The 18,168-nt window shown below is 42.6% G+C and overlaps 2 protein-coding genes across 3 annotated transcripts in view; one reads left to right on the top strand and one right to left on the bottom strand.

Moving 5' to 3' along the window:
- Positions 1–15,166, top strand: part of TEP1 (telomerase associated protein 1) — a 63,093-nt gene extending 47,927 nt beyond the window's left edge. Inside the window, exons 41-53 of the mRNA XM_018570023.1 lie at positions 194–348; positions 2,288–2,398; positions 2,801–2,908; positions 2,997–3,135; positions 4,244–4,311; positions 4,441–4,573; positions 4,784–4,920; positions 5,780–5,898; positions 9,163–9,292; positions 9,376–9,478; positions 10,240–10,325; positions 14,334–14,438; positions 14,939–15,166. Coding sequence (XP_018425525.1) covers positions 194–348; positions 2,288–2,398; positions 2,801–2,908; positions 2,997–3,135; positions 4,244–4,311; positions 4,441–4,573; positions 4,784–4,920; positions 5,780–5,898; positions 9,163–9,292; positions 9,376–9,478; positions 10,240–10,325; positions 14,334–14,438; positions 14,939–15,082 — 1,538 coding nt within the window. The 3' untranslated portion in view covers positions 15,083–15,166. The remainder of the gene's footprint in view (positions 1–193; positions 349–2,287; positions 2,399–2,800; positions 2,909–2,996; positions 3,136–4,243; positions 4,312–4,440; positions 4,574–4,783; positions 4,921–5,779; positions 5,899–9,162; positions 9,293–9,375; positions 9,479–10,239; positions 10,326–14,333; positions 14,439–14,938) is intronic.
- Positions 15,167–17,864: 2,698 nt separating this feature from the next.
- The window catches only part of PARP2 (poly(ADP-ribose) polymerase 2), a 43,515-nt gene continuing 43,211 nt past the window's right edge, over positions 17,865–18,168 (bottom strand). For both annotated transcript variants that reach the window (XM_018570029.1, XM_018570030.1), the window contains exon 19: positions 17,865–18,122. In XM_018570029.1, the coding sequence (XP_018425531.1) occupies positions 17,963–18,122 (160 nt within the window). In that variant the 3' untranslated portion in view covers positions 17,865–17,962. The remainder of the gene's footprint in view (positions 18,123–18,168) is intronic.

Genomic DNA, 18,168 nt, shown 5'->3' with positions numbered 1-18,168 from the left:
GGACTTTGCACAGAATTTGGGGTCAAACTACAGATACAGTACCTAGAACTGTGACCTTATGTGTATCTCTCACCCCACACAATGAATACAGTTTAGCAGTACACTGCCTCTGACATCTTTTTAACTATTCAGAATACTGCATAAGATTTTACCGAACACAAGTTTTATTAACTCATTTTCTCACACTTTGTAGAGGATGTTTCAGTCTGTCTCTGGCCAGTGGAAAGTCTCTTGGAATCTGATCCCACAGTCTCCCCTGTCTCTGTTCTCCGGGGTCATACTGCAGCAGTCACATGCTGTTCTTTCAGCTCAGATGGAAGACTGCTGGCTACTGGGGGACAAGATCGGGTAAGGATAGACAAGAACATGAAGCAGTTCTTTTCATTATTGGAATCTGGATACTGTCAGTGCATGGTGAATTGTATGGGTTATGCAAAGTGTTAGGTTAAAGGATTAGATGTGTTAGAGGGCAAGAGATACGGAAACATTTTAGGGGATAGCTAAAGTAGAACTGTGATCAAACTATATAATCGCATATGTGTTGTATGTTGCTGCCCATACTAGTTAGACTGGGCTTTCTGTTTACCCTCTGGGACATTTTGTAAATACCTTTTAATTTTGCCAGTTGAACCATTGGATAGACACTTCTTATGATAGAGTAAGAACAGGAGCGTAACTAGAAATCACAGGGCCCCATAGCAAATTTTTTTATGGGGCCCCGTGATTGCTACTAGTTATGCCACTTGCAGAGCCCACCATAGACTCTCTATGGTGGGCTCTGCAAGGTCTCAGTTGCGCTGTACGCCTCTTACCTGTCACCTCCGTGGTCGCCGCCGCCGGGCCCCTGCCTCCTCTTCCGTTCCCGGGCTCCGCCTCCTATCGACGGGCCCCGCCTCCTCTTACATCACTGGCCCCACCTGCTCTTAGATCGCTGGCCAGTGATGTGAGAGGAGGCGGGGTTGCTGTTAGGCGGGCCCCGCCTCCTTCTTTACTGAAAATGCCGATGTAACCGGCCTATCCTCTTCCGTTCCCGGGCTCCGCCTCCTATCGACGGGCCCCGCCTCCTCTTACATCACTGGCCCCACCTGCTCTTAGATCGCTGGCCAGTGATGTGAGAGGAGGCGGGGTTGCTGTTAGGCGGGCCCCGCCTCCTTTACTGGAAATGCCGATGTAACTGGCCTATTCTGCCGCATCTGCTGGCTGTCACTGACACAGCTCCGCAGCAGCTGTGAGGGGGAACGTTCTCCTTCACAGCAGCTGCTGAGCTATGTCAGTGAAAGCCAGCACCCGAGACGCCATAGCGACCCACACGGTATCAGAGGGATGCCGGGCCCCCCTGTGCACGGACCCTATAGCGGCCGCCTGGGTCGCTATGGTGATTGTTACGCCACTGAGTAAGAACACTCTCTTTTTCTGCAGTAAAACCACTGCAGTTGTCTTCCTTGCTATTGCTGTAGATGCTTAGACCTTGGCACGGTTGATAGACCTATCAGTAATAACCATGTCTAGCTCCACTCACAGCTTTTTACATTGACAGCACATTCCTCTATAAGCAGGATCTAAAGAGATGATGTAAAAGCTACTCAGTCCCTCCCACTCACTCCAGCACTGTCCAGCAGGATGCATGAGAGCTGTATTTACCATTAACAAAGTGGGCCATTTCTTTTAAGACATTTAACATGCCAACTTGCCTTGAACATTCCTGTTTATCTCCATGGAAGAAGAAAAAAGAGGCCTCAGATGAATTTGAATAGTTTGGTATTCAGCTTAAAAACGTTGAGGGAGCTTTGCACCTTTTTTTTGTGGCTGAAAACCTAGTACTGAGAAACAACAGTGCTTTTCCACCTACAAAGAAATATCAGTACACCAATACTAAGATGTTTCTCACAGCTGCCAATCAGATTCAAACCTATCTTGGAAGTTTGTTATTGATGATATATGAAGCTGAGATAAAACATACTGGAAGGTACGGGAGAGAGCAATTTCAGTGTACAGATGGCAAGTCCCTCCAGTGGCACCCAGAACAGGACAATTCTGACTTTATTCAGCATTGACTACTATAGTGAATTTCTGCATCCCCATCAGCCAGCCCTCAACATGTGACACTTGTATACTTATATGTAGCCAAGCTGGCCCAATGTAAGTTTAATGAAAAAATAATTCCTGTAATTTAGCTTTAAACTTCTGATACTGTATATCTGGTTTCTATAGGCTGGTGTACATATGATATTATAAAAGCCCTGTGGTATTTGTTTGTTAAATGCCTTTCATTTTTGCTCTCTTCTAGTCTGTGCTTTGTTGGGATGTGTCAGTAAACCCACCTATCCTTTCATGCACCCTCCTGTCATGTCACAAGGACTGGGTAACTGGTTGTTCCTGGACTGACAGCGGTATGCTGGTAAGATTCAGAAACCTTTTGTACCCGAGATAATGTGCAACGAACAGATGATGCTTCAGCTTTTACTGTGCGTTCATTTCCTCTTCTACTATTTGGAAGCCACTACAAAATAGCACTTCCCAAAGTTATCCACATTATGAAATGGATTATGAATTATGTATGAAATGCAAAAATAGGCAAGACGTTTAGGGACTTGATAATCATGTATGTATATTAGCACTGATTTTAACTTTTATTATGACATTTATACGAATTTCTAATCTTCTGAGTCCTCTTTAAAACCCCACCACAACTTTTGTTGTAAATGTGTATGCAATACTATTTGGAAGCCGATCATCATTTGGTGTAATCATATATGGATATATGAAATGTGTATACATATGAGCGTATTTTGTGTGGCAGATCTCAGGTTCTGGAGATGGAGCTCTGTGCCTGTGGGACATTCACAAGCAGAAGCAGCTCCTGATATTTGCTGGACATCAGAGTGCAGTCAGTAGCGTTGCTTGCATGGTATGTAGTCCTCCTTACATTTTTGGGTCACGTCTGCTTATCAGTGACACTGTTTGCCGGATCTAAGTTCCTTTTCTCCTCTTACAAGGGGGAACGTGTCATCACCACTGGCAGGGATGGCTGCCTAAAAGTATGGAGTCTTACTGGCCTTGAGGTTGCAAATATCCATACTGACCATAACCAGTTAACCCAGAGTGCGGCCTACTGGGAGCCAGAAGATAGTCGCGGTAAGACACTAATAGCAGAACTTTCACATCATTAAAGAAAGATCAGGCAATTGGAGCTTCACATTTCCAACGGCAAGGATTGTTGTAGACAGAAGATGCAATAGTGAGGGAGACCCTTTAGCCCATACATGTTAATCAGATCAGATTGATATCATTGCACATTTTAACAAAACCATATCTTCTCATTAGGCTCATTTTACTTTAAGTTATTATGACTGTTATATGTCATAACAATCGTTTTATTCATCAATGAAAGCTGAAAATAACAGGAACATGACCTAACATAGGGATCATTATGGTAAATTACCATAATAATTATAGCTTAGTGCAATGAGCATATTGTTCTTTTCAGAAACGTTGTAATATACAGGTGAAACTCGAATAATTAGAATATCGTGCAAAAGTAATTGCAGTAAGTGCTGCAAAAGGGGCCCAAACCAAGTACTGAGTACATATGCATGCTTGTACTTTTCAGAGGTCCGATATTGTTCTATGTACAATCCTTGTTTTATTGATTGCATGTAATAATCTACTTTTTTGAGGTTGTGGATTTGGGGTTTTCTGGGAGTTTTCATGAGCTGTAAGCCATAATCATCACAATTATGACAAATCACGGCTTGAATTATCTTGCTTTGCATGTAATAAGTCTATCTCATATATTAGTTTCACCTTTTAAGTTGCATTCAGCCTGCGGGCTTGGATGAATCTACCACTCCAGCTATTGTATTCTGACAGCTAGCGCCAGCCACTGTCTGAATACTTCAGCTGATTTGCTGCAGTCACTATTCAGCTGAAACGTTGTGGCCTGGCTCCTTCAACAAAAGTTGATTGAGTAATCAATTTTTGTTCATTGGGTAGGCCCACCCACTTTGGAAAGTTCTATAAGTGAATGGTCAGCCTAACTCAATATAATAGGTTTCCTAAATAGTGGATATATAATATGTATTACATGTTAACAACATGTAATACACTGTCCTTTTATTAGCATCACTCAGTTGTCAAAACAAGACAGACTTTGAGGCCATCCCCTTTTCTCAGCCCCCACATAACTGAGTTATCTGAAATGGGAGTGAATTTTTACCATGTTTTTGTGCTGTTTCATTTTAAGCTGATGCTGATATAGTGGTTTATACAGCTGGGTCTGATGGCACAGTTTTCAAATGGAGTCCTTTGCAGGTAAGATAGTTTAGTACATATACACCTACAACCTGCCAAGGATTGCAGTCATTATTATTGCATCACATGCAATGCTATGTATCTTTGCTGAGGACTATAGGACTCGCTCATCCCAGATTTGTTTTACAGATGGAGCAGATACAGACATTGCAAGGTCATGGAGGTGCAGTGATTACATCTGCAACAAATCCCAAGCATGAAGTTTCAGTAACCGCCGCCCATGATGGCTCAGTTCGGCTTTGGGGAGTGCCATGCAGGGATGGTATGAAATTCATTTTTTTATGGGTTCTATTCATAACTTGGGGGCATTTTATAACTTGTATAATATGTTATCATTCCTATTATTACATTTTGAATGTTTGTATAATTTTCATTGTACGGCTTTTCAAAGTTGAGACTGTAAATTAGTGTCTAAAAGCTATGTATAATGTGAGCGTACAGAGGCTTTATACAGCTGTTTGTTACTCCGCAGGGAATCTGAAGCGAAGCCGTCACAAAGGGGCAGTGTCTGCCATTGCATGGTCTCCAGATGGGGAGGTGGTGGTATCAGGTGGAGAGTTTGGGGATCTGATAGTATGGAAAGAACAGAAAGTTGTTCTCACTCTCCAGGTAAACCATTCTTCTTCATAGCTAATATATAGTGATTTGTTCATGATTTCTTTATTAGGCGCAGGACTAAGAGGTACAGTTGCAAAAAGTTTTTTAGGTAAAATGCTCTGTGTGAAATTTTGCAGAAGGTTGATTTAATATTTACATTACCTGCCAGTAGGTGAGACTCTAGACATTTTCTTACATGTTTAACACGATATCCTTAATTGATTTACGGGAAAAAAAAAATGTTTATTAGTCAGTAGCTGAAGCTGAGGTTTGCACACTCAACTCAATGAAGAAGAGGAGTGACTCATGTCCGTCCCCCCGTCCACCCCCCCTGCTCACTTGAGACCAGTCCAATAGAGGTTCTGTTGGTTTAAAACAGCTCCTGCTGTGCTTCGTCTTTAGAAAATCCATAATGCTCTGTGACACCACAGCCATCTTTGTATCGTATATTTTTATTTTTTATGTTTATAAATATATAACATATTTTTATGTTTATTTTTAAAACTAAAATTATATAAATGGTAAAAAAAAATACAGCACATCCATAAAGCAAAATATAAAGCACTGATGTCAAAACGTATAAAATAACGAAAAAATCTACCAAAAACAATTATAATTTCCCTTTAAAAATGCGTGCATAAAGGACTTTGAAGAAAGGTCTCTGGGTAGATATTTAGCAGGGTATTAAATCAGTAAAGTATGTGTAACTGTTTAGAAAAAAATAGATGGGCCATTCACTTACAGGTCTGTCATGGAAACGAAATGTTACCCAAAAATCCTGCTTACTTGCATGTTTCCTAATGAGCACTGACAGACTACTTGTATTAAGTCAAAATGACTAACTGAAACAATGCTTATGCTTTTATTGCAGTGTGGAGAGCTTTGCATTTTATCCGTTGTATTTACTACACAACGCTCCTTCCTCGTCATCTCCAATGATCTGACGGTTTCCCGATGGCTCCTGTTTCCTTGTAAGGGAGGTGGCTTAAGGTCAGTAAGAATGAATGAAGTGTTGACCTCAGCATAAGACTATAGTTGTGCTGGGGATGGTGTAATGTGGTGTTAAAAGTTAACTATCTGCATGACAACAAAGCTGAAAGTGTATCTATGGCCAAACCCGTTTTGTTTTGGGTGAAGTAGGGAACTGTTAGAACCAGTGTGCCATTGGGGAGATTTCCCTTCATTCCTTGTTCTGGTTACAACATTGTCACAGTGGCAGGAATTGAGAGGAAATCGTCAATAGGGACACATACAGTAATAAAACAGAGGGTTCTGGTCTTCCCTATCATCCTACTAATAAAAAGGTGTCTCCATAGCCACCATGTCCTAGTTAGTCAGCCTTGTGGAAGTGAGAAAAAGCGAGGTTGCAACAGCATCAACACCTGGCAGGGATTTTAACTCTTCCCTACTCTATCTAAAACTAAGAAAGATGCACTTTAACTATTAACTCAGAAAATGTTGGAAATAAATGTACGTATTAAGAAGTCAGCAGCTTTGCTACAAATATTAACCAAAAAGGTATCTGTAAATGTACTTGTCTTAAATCAGAATTTCACTTGCTAAAAACACTTACCAAAAAGAAAGACCCCTATTGTAATAAAGTCAAACCGCATTTAAAAACACTGAGGAACATTTATGAACACCGCTGCGCTCTATTCTCAAATGTTACAACATGCGCTTGTATGAAAATCACTCGCAGTTCCTATTCTACCTTTTGAAACTGCGTGCCAATTCCTGGCCGGCTGGTCAACATCTTTTAAAAGAGGTTTCACCACAGTTGTGGTTTATCCCTTGATTGCATGGTGCAAATGGTTGTAGCTTGAATTTTCAGTAGTGTTGGTCCACTGAGGCTTCATTACTTATCAAATGCATGAGTCTTTTGTCTCTACACGTGCTTTTAGGGCATCTTGGCTAAAAGTGCTAAACTGAAGAATCCTCGGGTAAAAAGCATTTGGTCCACATGGTCTTCGGGAGGCGACATCTCTTCATCTCTTTAGTTCACCCTCAAGTTATAACATTCCAAGTCTTCCTGATCCTTAGACAAGCCTTCCTCATCCTGAAGGTGTGCTTCTACATTTCAGAGAGAGGGGATGTTGTTAATATTTGCAGACGCTTTGACTAAGCATCTCAGACACTTAGGTGCAGGAGGTGGTATCCACAGTTGTATAATCTCCAACCTTACTGTGACAGCACAGATTAGCAGATCTCCATTGAGCCCTCTCGGGTCTTTTGTTCTTGGATGTAATTTCTACATTCTAGACATGTACCTGTCTCCAGCTTAGCCTCTCATCTGCACCTCGATGTTCACTAAGGTGCTTAACCTAGTATTACCTGTTCTGTGTTCTTTTGGTATCCCTGTTGTGTAATACTAAGTTGACTTTGTGTTGAGTGAACAATTGGTGTGGGCTTTATTGGACAGCGTGATTTTTACGGTCCACCCATTGGAGTGGTTTGGATGGATCTGGGTACCATTTGGAGTATCTGGGTCTAGTCCTGGAGAAAGTGATTCTTTTGTAGTAACTTCAGTCTCTTAGGAGCATGTCTAACGTTCCAATGCCTGTTGCAACCTCTCAGCGCCATCTGGTGGTTGCCTCTTGTCACTGCACCTACCCCAGCCTAGTGAGCTGCAGGCTGATCAGGCTAGTCAGCCTGGCTACCTGCCCCTTACAGTCTGGGGGGTTGGTTAGTGGTGCTTTCATTAGTGGGCTTGTGACAGTCTAGTCTAGTTCTGTCCACACAAGTCTCTATCCTGATCTTGAATAGGTGTTTGCATCCAGTCCTGACACAGTCTCTCCAAGCTCATATTATCCAGATTCAGTTGGACAGTAACGGTAGTGACATACATCAACCAATGGGAACAAACCAGAAATGTCGCTGTGGCAAGACAGGTAAATGGGATCCTGTCCTAGGTAGAATTTCAAATTTCTGCCTCATCCAACATATACACTTACTGGCCAGATTATTATGACCACCTGACGTTTGTAGACAAATTATCTATAATTTCGCGCTGAAGTTGCTAGAGGGCCAGACCATTATAAATAGGGAAGCAGGTTGTTTACCACGACAGTAGTAGTGATTTTTTTTTTCTGAAGATACGGGTAAACAACGCCATTTAACAGTCTTTGAACGTGGGATGATTGTTGGCGCTCAAGCCATGGAGCGAGTATCAGCAAAACAGCAGAATTCACTAAATGTTCAAGAGCAGCTGTTGTTGAAGTGTTTAAAGACTGGACTGTCAGCCGAAAATCTGGGTCTGAACGTGCGAATTGTGGCCCTCAGCGACTAGTCAATGTTAGGGCAGAACGGAGAGTGGCAAGACTGGTACAAGACAACAGAAGGGCAACAGTGCCGTGTCAGATTCCTTGCATCACCTTTAACCATCTCGTGGAGTCACGAGGCGGCCCAACGAAGTACTGATGGGTCATGGTAATAATGGCCACTCTTGCCACTCCTGGGGAAGTGGTCTCTATGCCTGGAGATATTCCAGAACCTGTGTTACACCTTCTGGCATCAAGATTTACAAACCAACCAGGACATTGTTCTTCTGTTCCATTGTCCGGCTCCGGCTTACCAAAATAAACATTTCCTCCATTGTCTAGATGTAGCTGTGAGAGACTATCTCCTAGCTACTGCTTCTTTCAGGAAGACAGATTCCCAATACAATAGAAACAGCAGGAGATTCCTCGGTCAAATCTCGTAAGCATTGATGGAGGAATCTGTTCCATCTGTAGGCTGAATGAAAAAAATAGAACCATGTATTTATAGTCTTAAAGATTAGATCCCACCCTTTCCTATCAAGGCGCACTTTACTAGATCTGTGAGTGCTTATTGAATTGGCTTTTTGAGCCCCAGGCGGTCCGCAGTTTTCTTTGCTTTTCTTGGGTTTGTGGCTTGGTTGCCCGCCCATTTGTTTCACTTTTTTTGGACATCCAGAAAGTCTAAAAATTCTTGTGTCCCTCAATGGATAAGAAAGAAATTCTGTAAAATCCTGTTTTGGAGACCATTGAGTGACACAAGTCCTGCCCCTGTGTGTTTTCATGCTTGCTGTACTACTTTTCCTAAAAAAAAAATGTATTTGTTTTTTTTTGGGGGGGGGGGGGGTTAGGGGGCAGTGTCTTTTTTTCCTGTAAGTGGCAGTATATCTATCAGGATATCAGTATTTCTAAAAGTCTAAGAATTCCGTTATCCGTAAATGTATTCCAAGAAATGGATTTCACAGTTTGTACAAAACAAAATCTATTTTTCCTTCTACAGAGCAAAGAAGGCTTACAGTGTGGAGATTGAGTCCCTCGTGCTGTCTGCAGTCCCCACCTCCTCACAAGTGCAGCTCCACACTTTGTCAGGGAAGGTGTTCATCCTGGAACCCAAAACTGGATCAATGCAGGTTAGTTCAAACAGCATATTCTGAAAGAAATGTGCCACTATTACAAACTTGAACTCACAGAGGTGTGTGTTTGTTCATTGTAGGATATCCATATTGTTCATGCCTTACTGCCAGATCCTAATTTCAAACCTCCACAGGAAGAGCTAAATCCTGGTTGTATTATTACCGCATCCCATCCAGACTTTGGTAAGATAAAAACTCTCATATTACCGGATGTAAATTGTGTAGCCTAAAGGGCAACTTTACCTTTTGGTACCAGTTTTACTTTAACCCTTTCACTGTCAGAATAGTTTTTGCACACATATGTTTCCTGAATCGGAGACCCTATAGAATAAAATAGAGGCAGTTGCAATGTATGTCACATGATATTAGTGTAACTGTTTATAAAACCCAAATTTTAAGTAAAATACCTTTAAACTAATTTTACTGCACATAAACACATCATAACACCTATTTTTTGGTAAAACATAAAAGATAAGGTTTTGGCAGCTAAATACCAAGCATGTCCAGCTTCAAAATTGCTTGTACCCATTGTACACATATGAAGAGCCATACTCATGACAGCCTACAGCACTCCTACTGAATATTGCTCTTCCCATAGGAATGAAAGGGGCATGCATATGCAGGATAAAGAAGACACAGCGAGGGCTTTTTATACAAGAAGAACTGTGCTGTTTCAGGCAGGGCGTGGCTGGGTACATATACATGCCTGGGACATAGGCTATTTGCAAACACTGTCACTTTTTCCTGAATAGGAAGTAAAGTTGTAGGAAGAGGTAGCGGTGACACTGAAGATGCGCTGAGATAGGGAAGAGGTGAACCACGAGAGAGCAGAGTCATATGAATTAAGGGAGTCAATGTACTGCAGAAACAAATTGACTGGTCATTTAACATGACATTGATGTTACAATAGTCAGCAGCTGTTAACGCATCTATATTTCTTGAAGGAGTGTCCGACTCTACTGGAGCCCTGTGGCTTCAAACCCAAAAACAGTCAAGTCAAAGATCATCTGGAAAATGGGAGCAAAAACAGGTGAGCAGAACATGTCCTATACTTTGAACCAGGCTCATGCAGCACAATCCATCATGGTGGGAGGTGGAACACTCAGATTTAGATGATCTGTAATGGAAAAGGAGAGGGTCACTCACCACTAAGCAATTCAGGAAGTGAGGTAAGGGCACTTAAATCTTTTAAGTAAACCTGTTTAAGAGAAATATGGTTGATGGCACTGTTGACAGCCTTATTAAAATGATCGTTACCTAGCTGTCAACTCCCAACCCCCTCCACCCATCAACTCCCGACCCTCTCCATCCCCACCACCCATCAACTCCATGACCAATCAAGCACAGCTGTGTCATTCAGCCAAATCTTAAAGGACTGGTGCACCCTGTGGACAAACACCAGGCAACATTTGCCCACGTGACATCAAACCCCCACACGCTTATTTAACCCGTGCCTCTTCAGCCCTGTATCTCTAGTGTCTGGTCCATGCAGCCTCTTCACTGGGTATGTTCCTTCTGTTGCTCCTGGCATTACTCCAGGTATGTTTCACCTATCGTTCCTGACCGCTGGCCTGGTTCCTAGTACTCTCCATTTGCCACACTCTGCTACTTCATAACCTGACATGCTCTATTTTTCCTTCGAGCCTACAACTGGGCACAGCTATTCCTGGTATGCTCCATTTGCCAAACTATGTTCCTTAGAGTCTTAGCAACTGGGCGCATCTGATCCTCTTCCTGCGGTGTTTCACCTGTTCCTGGCCTGCCCTTTCTGACAGTAGTCCTATTGCATTTTTCTGCTACATCTGGTAGAAATTGGAAAGTAACCTGGGGGTGGGACCTGGGAGTGCAAAAACCCACAGGTATTCCCTCCTGCTGGCAGGCTTAGGTAGCAGAATAGGATGTGAGGCAGGTCCATGGACCTTAAAGATCATACTGCCTTATGATGAGACTTCAAGTGGCAGCTTCCATTTTGGTGAGGAAATGCAGACACAAAGGGTAAAATTATTTCCAGAGTTCTGCGCTCTGACTCTAGTCTCCATTTTGGGGAGGGCAAAGAGCTACCAAGGGTACATTTTGTTGTTTTTCAGTATCTCTTGTGTAAAAAGTGTGTGCTTTACAGAGTTTAACAGCTCAAAAGCAGTGATTCCCCTGTCTTCTCCTGAATTGTCCCAAAACCATTTGTGTAACAGCAAAGCAAACAAGTGGTTAGTCCTAGGCTCCAAAACCAGCAAAGCCTTCTTTGCATTCCCTTTTTTTCATTATACACGAATGCTAGCTGCTGGTGCACCATAATGCTTCAGCATCAACACTGGCCAGAATTACTGCAGGCCTCACATTATATATTCACTAGGTATGCGCCCATACTGGGCATTTTCAAGAGTACAAGTACTTATGAAAATGCTCCAATACAAAGCGCTGACACCAGCTCTTTACATTTTTAAATACATTTGGCTGCTGTACGGTCCCGTTCTTTCTGGGGACCTTGCAGTGCCCGCACATGTATGTCACCATCCTCCTCCTTCCCGCCGTCCGCGAGACCCAGCATATCACTGGGGAGCAACACAGCGGATCTAGCTTCATAATATTCTGCATTGCTGTATAATGTATTCCTGGGATTTGTAGTCCTCTCTAGCTGGAGGTATTCTGCATTGCTGTAATAATGTATTCCTGGGATTTGTAGTCCTCTCTAGCTGGTGGTATTCTGCATTGCTGTATAATGTATTCCTGGGATTTGTTCCTGTGGCTTCAAACCCAAAAACAGTCAAGTCAAAGATCATCTGGAAAATGGGAGCAAAAACAGGTGAGCAGAACATGTCCTATACTTTGAACCAGGCTCATGCAGCACAATCCATCATGGTGGGAGGTGGAACACTCAGATTTAGATGATCTGTAATGGAAAAGGAGAGGGTCACTCACCACTAAGCAATTCAGGAAGTGAGGTAAGGGCACTTAAATCTTTTAAGTAAACCTGTTTAAGAGAAATATGGTTGATGGCACTGTTGACAGCCTTATTAAAATGATCGTTACCTAGCTGTCAACTCCCAACCCCCTCCACCCATCAACTCCCGACCCTCTCCATCCCCACCACCCATCAACTCCATGACCAATCAAGCACAGCTGTGTCATTCAGCCAAATCTTAAAGGACTGGTGCACCCTGTGGACAAACACCAGGCAACATTTGCCCACGTGACATCAAACCCCCACACGCTTATTTAACCCGTGCCTCTTCAGCCCTGTATCTCTAGTGTCTGGTCCATGCAGCCTCTTCACTGGGTATGTTCCTTCTGTTGCTCCTGGCATTACTCCAGGTATGTTTCACCTATCGTTCCTGACCGCTGGCCTGGTTCCTAGTACTCTCCATTTGCCACACTCTGCTACTTCATAACCTGACATGCTCTATTTTTCCTTCGAGCCTACAACTGGGCACAGCTATTCCTGGTATGCTCCATTTGCCAAACTATGTTCCTTAGAGTCTTAGCAACTGGGCGCATCTGATCCTCTTCCTGCGGTGTTTCACCTGTTCCTGGCCTGCCCTTTCTGACAGTAGTCCTATTGCATTTTTCTGCTACATCTGGTAGAAATTGGAAAGTAACCTGGGGGTGGGACCTGGGAGTGCAAAAACCCACAGGTATTCCCTCCTGCTGGCAGGCTTAGGTAGCAGAATAGGATGTGAGGCAGGTCCATGGACCTTAAAGATCATACTGCCTTATGATGAGACTTCAAGTGGCAGCTTCCATTTTGGTGAGGAAATGCAGACACAAAGGGTAAAATTATTTCCAGAGTTCTGCGCTCTGACTCTAGTCTCCATTTTGGGGAGGGCAAAGAGCTACCAAGGGTACATTTTGTTGTTTTTCAGTATCTCTTGTGTAAAAAGTGTGTGCTTTACAGAGTTTAACAGCTCAAAAGCAGTGATTCCCCTGTCTTCTCCTGAATTGTCCCAAAACCATTTGTGTAACAGCAAAGCAAACAAGTGGTTAGTCCTAGGCTCCAAAACCAGCAAAGCCTTCTTTGCATTCCCTTTTTTTCATTATACACGAATGCTAGCTGCTGGTGCACCATAATGCTTCAGCATCAACACTGGCCAGAATTACTGCAGGCCTCACATTATATATTCACTAGGTATGCGCCCATACTGGGCATTTTCAAGAGTACAAGTACTTATGAAAATGCTCCAATACAAAGCGCTGACACCAGCTCTTTACATTTTTAAATACATTTGGCTGCTGTACGGTCCCGTTCTTTCTGGGGACCTTGCAGTGCCCGCACATGTATGTCACCATCCTCCTCCTTCCCGCCGTCCGCGAGACCCAGCATATCACTGGGGAGCAACACAGCGGATCTAGCTTCATAATATTCTGCATTGCTGTATAATGTATTCCTGGGATTTGTAGTCCTCTCTAGCTGGAGGTATTCTGCATTGCTGTAATAATGTATTCCTGGGATTTGTAGTCCTCTCTAGCTGGTGGTATTCTGCATTGCTGTATAATGTATTCCTGGGATTTGTAGTCCTCTCTAGCTGGTAGTATTCTGCATTGCTGTATAATGTATTCCTGGGGTTTGTAGTCCTCTCTAGCTGGTGGTATTCTGCATTGCTGTATAATGTATTCCTGGGATTTGTAGTCCTCTCTAGCTGGTGGTATTCTGCATTGCTGTATAATATATTGCTGAGATTTGTAGTCCCTCTACAGTCAGTGGCAGATCTACCGGGGCACATCGCTTGCAGCTGCGACCGGGCCCTGGCGCTCCACCACTGTCCTAAAATCATTTGTTTGGATTGATCTAGAAAAACTGTCACATGACCAAAAAAAAAATTGCATCTCTAATATTAACCTTGGGTTCCATATTTCATCCCTCATCCCCTAGCACTCTCTTTATTCTGGTTAGTCACTGTTCAGAGTAATTTTTAACTTTCTTGTCTATGTGGAACTGCGTTCTCCTGCAACAGAATTCATTTTCATATATGCCTCATTTTGCTTGCTCAGTCTGTTGATATTCTGTCTCTTACCTGTTGTTTTTTTTCATGGTTGCCATTTACAGATCCATTCAGCTTCTATTTCCTGTTTGAGTGTGATGAATGATGTAGTGATTACGGCATCCACTGATCGCAGTGTCAAGATCTGGAGATGTAACCCCTTCAGACAAGTAGGTGTTACATCAAGTAGAACTCTATACCAGGTTTTTTTGTTTTGGAGAGGACAGGGAAAGGGGTTGCATAAAGATTTTATTGCTGCCTGGGCACTATTGGGGAGATTTCTCCAATGGGACATCAAGAGTAAATAAACAGCTTATGGAATGTTCTAATCTTCTCCCACTTCACTGCCAAAAATGCTTTTTTCCTGGGGTGTCCCCCCCCTTGGTGTCATTGGGACAAAAAATATATATCAAAGCCCACTGATCAATTTTTATGGTGATATTTGAAGAATATGAACAATCCTTCTTTGGAAATAAACAGATCATCTTAAATGCGATATTTCCCAGCCTGCTGCAAGTTTTGGGGATATTAGAAACAATGAACTGCTGTTGATGCACAAGTGTTATACCAAAGCGCATGAATGAGTACACTGCTGGCATGTTGGATGAAACAGCAACTTATCTATGGACAAACAATTCTTATAAACTGTGTGTATTTTGTATCTTTGCAGGTGGGAATATTCAATTGTGAAGGAGCAGTCACCTGTCTGTCCCCTTGTCCTCTGGCTCAGAGTGATACTCTGTCAGTGGCATGCCAGATCGCCTGTGGGGATCAATATGGAAATGTGTACTTGCTGACTTCTCTGCAAGTTTAGAAACTTGGTAAAGCTAGATTAATGGTTCTTTACATGTATGACAGCAATAAACCTTTGAAAGAATAAATGTCCTCATGTGCTGTTAGTCACTTTTGAATATCATAAATGGCGACCAGCCACACTATGCTGATCTCCTTGCCAGCAGATAAAAAGTGGAAATACAGAGTGTCCTGCCAAAGGATTTGTAATTCTATTCAGCCAGTCTTGTGTTCCAGGCACCACTGCCAGCAAAGTTAAGTCTCGTCATCCCCACGTGTACGGCTGGCTCCAGCATGCGACTGGACAATTAAGGAACGGCAGCACACCGAGGGAATCTCTCTGCTCTATCCTTTAGCAAAAATATAGTTTCATTGGTTAACTGTCACATGTTTAAATAAGATCCATCAGGCTCCTCAATCCTTTATCAACATAAACACATTCCCACCAGGCTAAGGCATAGGGGTCAACCTACCTTATACTAGTATCCAGCACAATGCTATTAAACACTTTCCTGGTTCAGTTAGCAGTCTTTGGGGGGCTTGTCTTGCTTTAAAAGGAGAACTATGGGGTTAAGGCTTTTCCCCATAGTTCTCCTTAGGGTAACGGGAGGACACAAACTAGCGTCCTCCCGTCACCCTAGGCTCAGTATACCGCGAGCTGTAGCTTGCGGTATACTGAGACGCCGCAGCGGATCCCGACAATTATGTCTGGATCCGCCCAGCTGCGTGAGTGACAGCTGGCTCTGCCTATCTAAAGGCAAAGCCAGCTGTACCCGCCCCATCCGTTCCGCCAGTCAGCGCTGGCAGAGCGGGGAATCCTGCCCCTCCCCTGTCACGGCAGAGAGCCGTGACAGGATCGAGAGGTGAGCGAACGCCGGTATGTGTTCGCTCACTTCCCGATCTACTGAGCCGACCTGTGACAGTCTCATTGTCACAGGTCGGCTAGAACTATGAGGTGAGTGGAAATCACTCATCTCATAGTTCTCCTTTAATTATCTGATGTGGGTGCTATAATGTGTGCCACTATCAAAGCCTGTTTTTTCCCCAACCTTATACTGATTATACCTGCTTATAGTGCCTATATGATCTGCCAATGGTAGGCTGTGATCTTTTCAGGCAACTTATGAAAACACTTACAGGGTTATTCACAAAAGGGTGAAGCGTTCAGAGAAGTGACCAATCTAGGACAAAATAACTTTTGGAAAACATTCTCCAATTCAGCTCACTTTCCAGTTCAGCTACGTTGTCCTAGATTGTTCACTTCTCCTGTCTTCTCCAAACTCTTCACCCTTCTGTGAATAACCCTGTTTAGTAAATGAAGAGCTGACAATCTCAGTTAAAATGTATGCAAGTGCAAAGGAAAAAAAAAATGCAATGCCTGCGCGTTTCAATGTATTTATCCTTTTTAAAGACCCTGCAAATACAAACAATACCGGTTGATCTGCCAGAAATTCACTTTGCTTATAAATCCTGTGGTGGTGTGACAACACACAGCAGGTTTGTATATCACTGCACAATTTAAGATGGATTACTAACTTGTTGCACCCTCTATGTCAAATTTGATCATATGGTGGTCCTGCTATTATGGATGGTCTTACTTGTATTGGAAGGTTTCACACCTTTTCTATGTTTTCTTCCTCTATCTAATCTCTGTACCCTTCTTTATTTTCTAACTAACCTTAAATATTTTTCACTCTTACGCATTACTCACTTGGTCCTATGCGACTTGCTTGATGTCTTTTGAATCCACAGACTACATTCCTGGGCCAGTTATGTTAACGCATTATCTACTACCCTACTACCCTGGGGTCTCTGCCCCTTCCCACAGTTTGGACCCCAGGTCTCCACTGCGGGAAAGATGAGTTTACTCTATATATTATTGTGACTCCAGGATGTGTATGTTCTCATTATATGCCTAATATACGACAATGTTTTTGCATTGTAACTTCTATTACTGAATAAAAAACATATTGAAAACAGAAAGATGGATTACTAACACAAGTGTCTGCATTGCACCCCCATGACAGTAATAAAAGCAATAGTAGCAAGAAGAAGGATGGGGTAGGGTGCAGAGGAAACTTTTTTTTTTAAAGAGGCATAAAGACTACCATTGTGGTTTCTCATTATGAAAATGCTAGTTTCCTGGCTGTCGTGTTTAGCCTCTTGCATCAATACTTTGTGTCCCTTAACGGAGAAAAGTATTCAAATATGGATGTCTGACTTTAGAGAAACTTCTTCCAAGTCGTCCCTTTAAATATACTGATCCTGTTGTTCATCGTACCAGCCAAACAACTAGAATCTTCAGAATGGGGTTGGCAATGGCATCCCTCAAGCAGGAATGCTTTGTTTCATATTCCTCATTTCTTAAGTGAAAATGAGGATAATGCCGTACATAAAATAAAGGCTTCAACTTTTTTGCTTTTACCCCATTTTACCAAATCTCCATTATAACACACATTTCATGGGCACTTGTCAGGTGAAATAGCAAGCACACATTTATTAACCTGAACACAAACCATGAATGTACTTTTTTGCTTTGGGGTGTGTGGCGTTAATTATTCTGTAAAACATAATTGAGCGTAGCGGTGTTGTCAAGTGTGCTAAAATGTTCCCTGTCAAGTAACCGTGGTGCAGTCATGATAAAAAAATAAACAAATACTATTACATTTTTCAAATGTCAGGTTTATTAAAGTAATACAAAATGTGTGAAGCACTTACACTTCCTTCTTCATACCCTCAGTACAGAGGTCTAGTATACAGAAACTTATTTTGTCATCGGTTCAGTCTACTGGCAGAGGTGTGGCCACCACTGGTGATGCCATCTACCTCAAGCCTCATTACATTATTTTGGTCACCTTTACACCTTCCATGTTAGTGATGATTATGCTAAGCAGCTCCTCTGTTACCACAGAGATTCATAGTTGAAATTTACTTGCAGCAAATACTTCATTTGTACCTGACAAGAGTCATACACAATGTACTCATTGTAATTTAGTGTATAGCCATCATTATTCTGTAGTCCTGTGTCGATCAGGGGCCCCATCGGAACCATTGCTCCTTCACTGGAAGACGAAAGGAAAAGGTTAATACCAACCAATAGATAACACC

The sequence above is a fragment of the Nanorana parkeri genome, unplaced genomic scaffold (assembly GCF_000935625.1).
Source record: "Nanorana parkeri isolate BGI_ZX_2015 unplaced genomic scaffold, ASM93562v1 scaffold1444, whole genome shotgun sequence".
NCBI classification, from domain to species: domain Eukaryota; kingdom Metazoa; phylum Chordata; class Amphibia; order Anura; family Dicroglossidae; genus Nanorana; species Nanorana parkeri.
This window is presented reverse-complemented; position numbering and strand designations above follow the sequence as displayed.